This window comes from Macaca mulatta, chromosome Y (assembly GCF_049350105.2).
Source record: "Macaca mulatta isolate MMU2019108-1 chromosome Y, T2T-MMU8v2.0, whole genome shotgun sequence".
NCBI lineage: Eukaryota > Metazoa > Chordata > Mammalia > Primates > Cercopithecidae > Macaca > Macaca mulatta.
In genome coordinates this window covers 3,409,558-3,416,160 of record NC_133427.1, presented here as the reverse complement: position 1 = coordinate 3,416,160, position 6,603 = coordinate 3,409,558, and the positions used below count along the sequence as shown (strand labels likewise).

The 6,603-nt window shown below is 44.4% G+C and overlaps 1 protein-coding gene across 2 annotated transcripts in view; it reads right to left on the bottom strand.

Moving 5' to 3' along the window:
• Positions 1-999: 999 nt before the first annotated feature.
• The window catches only part of TBL1Y (transducin beta like 1 Y-linked), a 225,090-nt gene continuing 219,486 nt past the window's right edge, over positions 1,000-6,603 (bottom strand). For both annotated transcript variants that reach the window (XM_077989715.1, XM_077989717.1), the window contains one exon: positions 1,000-1,291. In XM_077989715.1, the coding sequence (XP_077845841.1) occupies positions 1,274-1,291 (18 nt within the window). In that variant the 3' untranslated portion in view covers positions 1,000-1,273. The remainder of the gene's footprint in view (positions 1,292-6,603) is intronic.

Sequence of the window (6,603 nt, the reverse complement as noted above, 5' to 3'; positions counted from 1 at the left end):
ACAGAGTTGATCTCCCTTACTCTCCTGCAATTAACTGTTTGTTCCACACATGACAAATGACTCACATTTTCTTTGAGCAGTCAGCAGCAGATTTATGCATTTCTCTTTCTGTTTTCATCCTCTTATCTTGGATTCCAGGTTAGTTGCCAAAGCTTTGTTTTTGAGAAGAATGATTTGGTTTTTGTCTCTTAGGTGTAAGCTGGGCCTGGACCACGCCATCCACCACTGTGTCACCATGTACCTGCCCCTGCTGCTGGTCCTCATGGTCAACCCCATTCTATTCAGAAAGACAGTGACTGCAGGTAAATAGTAGGGAAGCTCTCTGGGTACACAGCCACTGGGAGTGGCCCTACACCTTGGGCTCAGACAGTGATACATTTCTTCCTGGAATTATCGGAAATAGTTGACTTCATTCATTGTCCTTCAGAGACATCAACAGAACGCAGCCACAAAAAGCGAGCAGGTTCAACAAATGAAACGTAAATGTGCAGCCCTCTGCCAGCACAAGGTCTGTGCCATTGTTTGTTAGCTCAGCACCAGGACTAATGACTTTTCATTTCAATGCTGGGACCCTCCTGGGTTTGCTGCAGGACTGCCATTGAAGCTCTGTGGAGGTGTGTGAGGAACAGGAGAGGAAAGAGGGAAGGGACTTGAGTGAAGACTGAGGAGGCTGTAGTCCCATAATGCACTTAGCTGATGTCTTTTCTCAGGAAAGAAAACAGGAAGTGGAGCATAGGAAATGAGTCAATGGCAATGGTTAGAAAAGGATAAGAGGAATGGAGTCCTTGACAACATACTTGGAAAAGGCTTCTGGGCTGCAGCCGGGGACCATCAGTCCAGCCCCTACTTCCTCCTCTAGGAAATGTGTCCTGGAGTGAGCCGCCCACCTCCTGATGTTAGCAATGGTGAATCCACACAGGTCTGAAGGATCCTCACTTGCATCGTCAGAGGAAAGAATTCCACTGAGAGGCATAAGGGAGAGTGACAGACTGAGGCATGTTTCAGAGCAAGAGGGAAAGTTTATTAAAAAGCTTTAGAAGAGGAATGAAAGGGAGTAAAGTACACTTGGAAGATGGCCAAGCAGGTAACTTGAGAGAGTCAAGTGCACTGTTTAGCCTTTGATGTGGGGTCTTATTATGTTGCCATGGTTTCTGGGGTCTTGTATCCCTTCTTCCATGATTATTTTCTTGGAGCAGGCTGTCTCCATGCACCGTGGCCTGCTACCATTTGGGAGGGGCCACATGTGCAGTGTTTCCTGGAGTTGTGTGCATGCTCACCAGCGAAAGTGTTCCTAGAGGAAGGTCATATGCCAGTTAGACTCTTCCATCTTGCCTCATACTGTGCATGCTTGAGCCCACTTTCCCAACCCCTGAGATTTTATGGGGAAGCTGCTGATCAACACTTTCTGGTGTTTCTATTTGGAGACTGCCTTCTGCTGGTACCAGCTGCAACCAATAATTATTTTAGAGAGACAGTTACCAACTACCTGTTGCCTCACATTCCTGGGGACAGAGACCTTTTCCTGCCGTATTCATATGTGTCTGACAACCTACTGTAACAATCAAGAGATGCCAGAAATCTCTCAAGGGTATTGGATTTGGAAGAAGAAAGTTTGCTTTAACTGTAAGGTCCTTTGAGTATCATCTGTTGACTGTCGAACTTTTTTGTTTTTTTCCTTTCAAAACAGCATCTCATTCTGTTGCTCAGGCTGGAATGCAGTGGCACAGTCATAGCTTATTGCAACTTCCACCTCCTGGGCCCAGTTGATTCTGCTACCTCAGCCTCCTAAGTAGCTGAGATTACAGGCATGCATCACCACACCTGGCTAATTTTTGTATATCCTTTTTTTTTTTTTTTTTTTTTAGAGATAGGCTCTTACCATGTTGAGCTAGTTTCAAACTCCTGGGCTCAAGCGAGCCTCCCCCCTTTATCTCGCAAAGTGCAGAGATTACAGGTTTGTGTCACTGTGCCAGGCCTGATTGTACAAGTTTTTAAAAACATTATTTTAGTCAGGTGCCATGGCTCATGCCTCTAATCCCAGCACTTTTGGGAGGCCGAGGTGGGTGGATCACATGAGGCTAGGAGTTTGAAACCACCCTGGACAACATGGTAAAATGCTGTCTCTACTAAAAACACAAAAATTAGCCAGGCCTGAAGGTGCATGTTTGTAATCCCAGCTACTTGGGAAGCTGACTCACAATAATCGCTTGAACCCTAGAGGCAGAATTTGCAGTGAGTAAAGAAGCCAAGATTGTGCCACTGCACTTCAGCCTGGGCAACAGAGTGAGACCCTGTGTAAAAAAAAAAAAAAAAAAAAAAAAAAATTGTTATAGTACCCTATCACTAGTCATACAAATTACTGTTTCTTTGGACAAACCTCCTTATACGTACATTTAAATATAGTATGCTAAATATAGCTTTTTTTTCCCCGCAAAATCTCAGTTATTCAAAATCATCAAATAAAATGAAATCACTTATATATGCTGTTAACAGTGGTTGTCTCTGGGTGGAGGGATCATGAGTTATTCATACTTCTCTAAATATATTTCCTAACTTTTCTATAAGGCAAAATTATTTTCCACATTTTAACAGGTATGAATTATTTTTATAATAGACAAAATGAACCTTTAACAATATAATTTCTGGACTAGAAAATTCAAATAATAAATAATTTTTAAAAATAATAAAAAGAGCCACCATATGACACCCCAGCTCAGAGTCTGTTTGAAAATTACCACAGAAATCACATAGAAGTTCGCTTGAATCCAGGACATCCTCATAAACAGTGGGTGACCTGTTTAGAATCAAGTCTTTTCTTTTTTTTTGAGATGGAGTCTCGCTCTGTCGCCCAGGCTGGAGTGCACTGGCACGATCTAGGTTCACTGCAAGCTCCAACTCCCGGGTTCATGCCATTCTCCTGCCTCAGCCTCCCGAGTAGCTGGTACTACAGGCGCCTGCCACAACGCCTGGCTCATTTTTTGTATTTTTAATGGAGATGGGGTTTCACTGTATTGGCCAGGCTGTTCTCAAACTCCTGACCTCGTGATCTGCCCGCCTCAGCCTCCCAAAGTGCTGGGGTTACAGGCATCAGCCACCGTGCCCAGCCAGAAGCAAGTCTTTTTGAAGTGCCACCAGCTCCTTTAGCAGGAATGCTGTTCCAGAACTGCAAGCCTTCTTTAGAAGTTTTCCCAGCTGGTGTCTTGGCTCCAGGAAAGGCAGGTTCACTACACTAACAAAACCAGCTCTCCACCATCCTTGTCAGCCACCCAGACTCTCCTCAAAATCTGGCTGGGTGATCCATGGCCAGTCCTCCCCCATCCTTCAATCCCTTTACCCACTGTTTGAGCAGCTCAGCACACTTGCTCTGAGTAAGTCAGACCGAGATTCCCCCAGATTCACCTTAATCCAACTCTGGGAGGAAGATCTGAGTGTCATGTTCTCCCACAGCCCATAGTGCATGTGTCAGAAAGACACAACAGTATTGCAGTTGCCTTTTTTTGAGGAAGGATCTCGCTGTTGCCCAGAGTGGAGTGCAGTGGTGTGAACTCCAAGGTAGTACTACATGCTGCATCCCATTGCTGTCAAGCATTTAACATGACTGTACTGCCCATTCATTCCCCATGTTGACTGAGCACCCTCTATGTGCCAGGTGTTATCTGGGACATCGGGTACAGTATGGTGACTACAACACATTCCCTGTCCACTGAGACTCTCCACTGTAGTGGCAGAGACAGAGAATGAAAAACACAAATAACGATACAATACTCCATCCAGGTAGCGGGAAGTGCCATAAAGAAAAATCAGCGAGGATTGGGAGCATGGTTTTAGAGAGGGTATCCCAGAGTCTCCCTGAGCATGAGGTAACATTAGAATTGAGACCCGAATGAAGTGTAGGAGCCACAAGAAAATCAGAGGAGCCTTACACACAGAAAAATAGAGTTACAAAGGCACAGTGGCAGGACCAAGCCTGGAGTGGGAGGGAGAGAAGCAGTGTGCCTAAGTGTGTAAGGAAAAAGAGAGGGACTCAGAGGAAGCTGTGATTGTCACCAAAGCCCATGGGTGGAGGGGCTTTGGAGGCTTTTTGGAGTCATTTGCCCCATCTGTGGTTGGAAAAGCCACCCTTCATGATGTCTTCCACCTCTGTATTCCCCACACACAGCTTGCAACCTGGGATGGAGCAAGTATTCTAGTATATTTGGGGATTGGAAGAATAATTCTGACAGTGGTTTCAAAGGGTCTCAAAGAAAGATGATGTATTGCTGGAATAATGACCAATGCCCAAGATTATTCTTTTGATGGGATTCCCATTAACTCTCACACTGCTGACTGATGCTCACATTTTTTTCCCCTTTGTTCTGTGTCCTTTTTAAACCATGTCATATTCTGGAAGAACAACATGGGGGAATTGATTAATAACCAAAACAAGACTGAAGGAAAATGATAACGAAATAGAAAGCCAGCTAGAATTAGCCCCAGATAACTACTGAAAATGGATTGGTAGTTTGGCTTTGAGCTTCCTAGCTGGGGGGTAAAGAGAAAAATGTGACCAGTTACATGATTCTTAATTATTTTCAAGAAAATACTGCATGCGGGAGCAAAACCATCCTGAAATCCACACTTGATAAAAATGTCTCATGAAGGAAATACTGAGCACATTTGGACAAATACATTCTTGTATTTATAAAAATATTATTTGTCACTTTATCATCTTATGTAGGGTCATGATCAGAATAAGCTTAATTTGACAAAGGGTTACCAGGAATGTAGTAGTGCGTATTTAATTTGGGCTGGATGTGTATTTATATTGGGCCTTGAGACAGAGTTTTCCATAAGTAGACTTAGATGCTGATGGGGAGGAGCTGCTTGCTATAAACATGTGACATTGCCCCTGAAAACACAATTGGGAAGTGTAGTTTTTCACGTGTGGTCTCTCTCCCTTCCAGCGCTTCCTGGAGTTCAGTGTAGGTAGCCAGCCAACCATAGGGTCCATGTTGCCTGAGTTGCCATCCCTAGTAGAAGCTGCACCAGCTGTCACAAGAGTGCTGTCTGCTTCTAAATTAGAGAGCACATGTCCTGGGTCTCTGAAACTTTCCTAAACCAACAGTTTTGTTGCCTGCACATCTGTGCCACGACCAGCCATTAACTGGCCTAGACAATTCTGTAGGACTTGTTTCGTCCATCATAATGATGTAATAAAATGTAGATGGAAAGATGGTGTAGGTTTTTGTGTTTTTTTTTTTTTCATAGATGAAATGAAATGGTGGGATTTTGACCAAAGTTGGCATATGAAAGTCAGCGCAGTGAGTGTTGAGCACATTTTCTAAAGCTGAGGACCAACCGGCAAGGACATGGACACACAATTTTTGTCTTTTCTCCTTCAGGTTCTGATGCCAGCACATTTGAAATCCATACTGCAAGCGAATCCTGCAATAAAAATAAGGGTGACCCGGCCAGGTGTGGTGGCTCAAGCCGGTAATCCCAGCACTTTGGGAGGCCGAGACGGGCGGATCACGAGGTCAGGAGATCAAGACAATCCTGGCTAACACGGTGAAACCCCGTCTCTACTAAAAAAAAAAAAAAACTAGCCGGGCGAGGTGGCGGCGCCTGTAGTCCCAGCTACTTGGGAGGCTGAGGCAGGAGAATGGCGTAAACTCGGGCGGCAGAGCTTGCAGTGAGCTGAGATCCGGCCACTGCACTCCAGCTTGGGCGACAGAGCAAGACTCTGTCTCAAAAAAAAAAAAAAAAAAAAAAAAAAGGGTGACCCTGCGTGCCAAACCCATAGAGACCTGTAAAGTGGATGTGCCAAGGGCCCAGCTCCCATATTCCTGACTCTTCTATTGTCATCCTTTGGAACTTTGTTCTCACTTTTTCATCACTGCACTGCCAAAGTGCAGCAGGCCCTTGACCTTGCCCTCATCACTAGTTAGAGGTTTTTTAGGGTAAGAGAAATGATTCATGCACATGCATGTGGCAATGGAAGAGCCCCCTCCGGACCACTCTGCTGCTTCTCTAGCCTATTGTCACTAGGAAGTTTTCTGAGGCTGGCTATAAAGCTAAGTGCAAGATCTATGTCCTTGGGAAAATAAATAAAATAAGGTAATTGTGACTGAGCTCTTGGCCTCACTTGGATGCTGTCTTAACAACACTTCTATCCAAAGAAAATATATGCATAGCTTAATGAAAAGCATGAGTTTTGAGAAGTGTGTCGTTCTGTGATATATAATGTTGTGTAAATACCATACGGCGTACTTACACAAACCTAGATGGCACAGTCTACAGCACAACTAGGCTAGATGGTAGAGCCTATTGCTCCTAGGCTGCAAACCAGACTGTAATGAATGAAACGTGACTATACTGAATACTGTCAGCAACTGTAACACAATGGTATTTGTATATCTAAACATAGAAAAGGTGCAGTAAACGTGTTTTCTAGAGCAAATGCCCTCCACTAACCTTACTGACATCACCAAAGAGCAGCAAGGTAGAGAAACAGCAGGATAAACGGGGAACCAGGGTGCCAGTGGAGCAACGGCACAGCCTGGCCTGCTAACACCCAGTAGACGGCAAAGAAGGGAGTGTGACGTGTTTTTTTTTTTTTTTTTT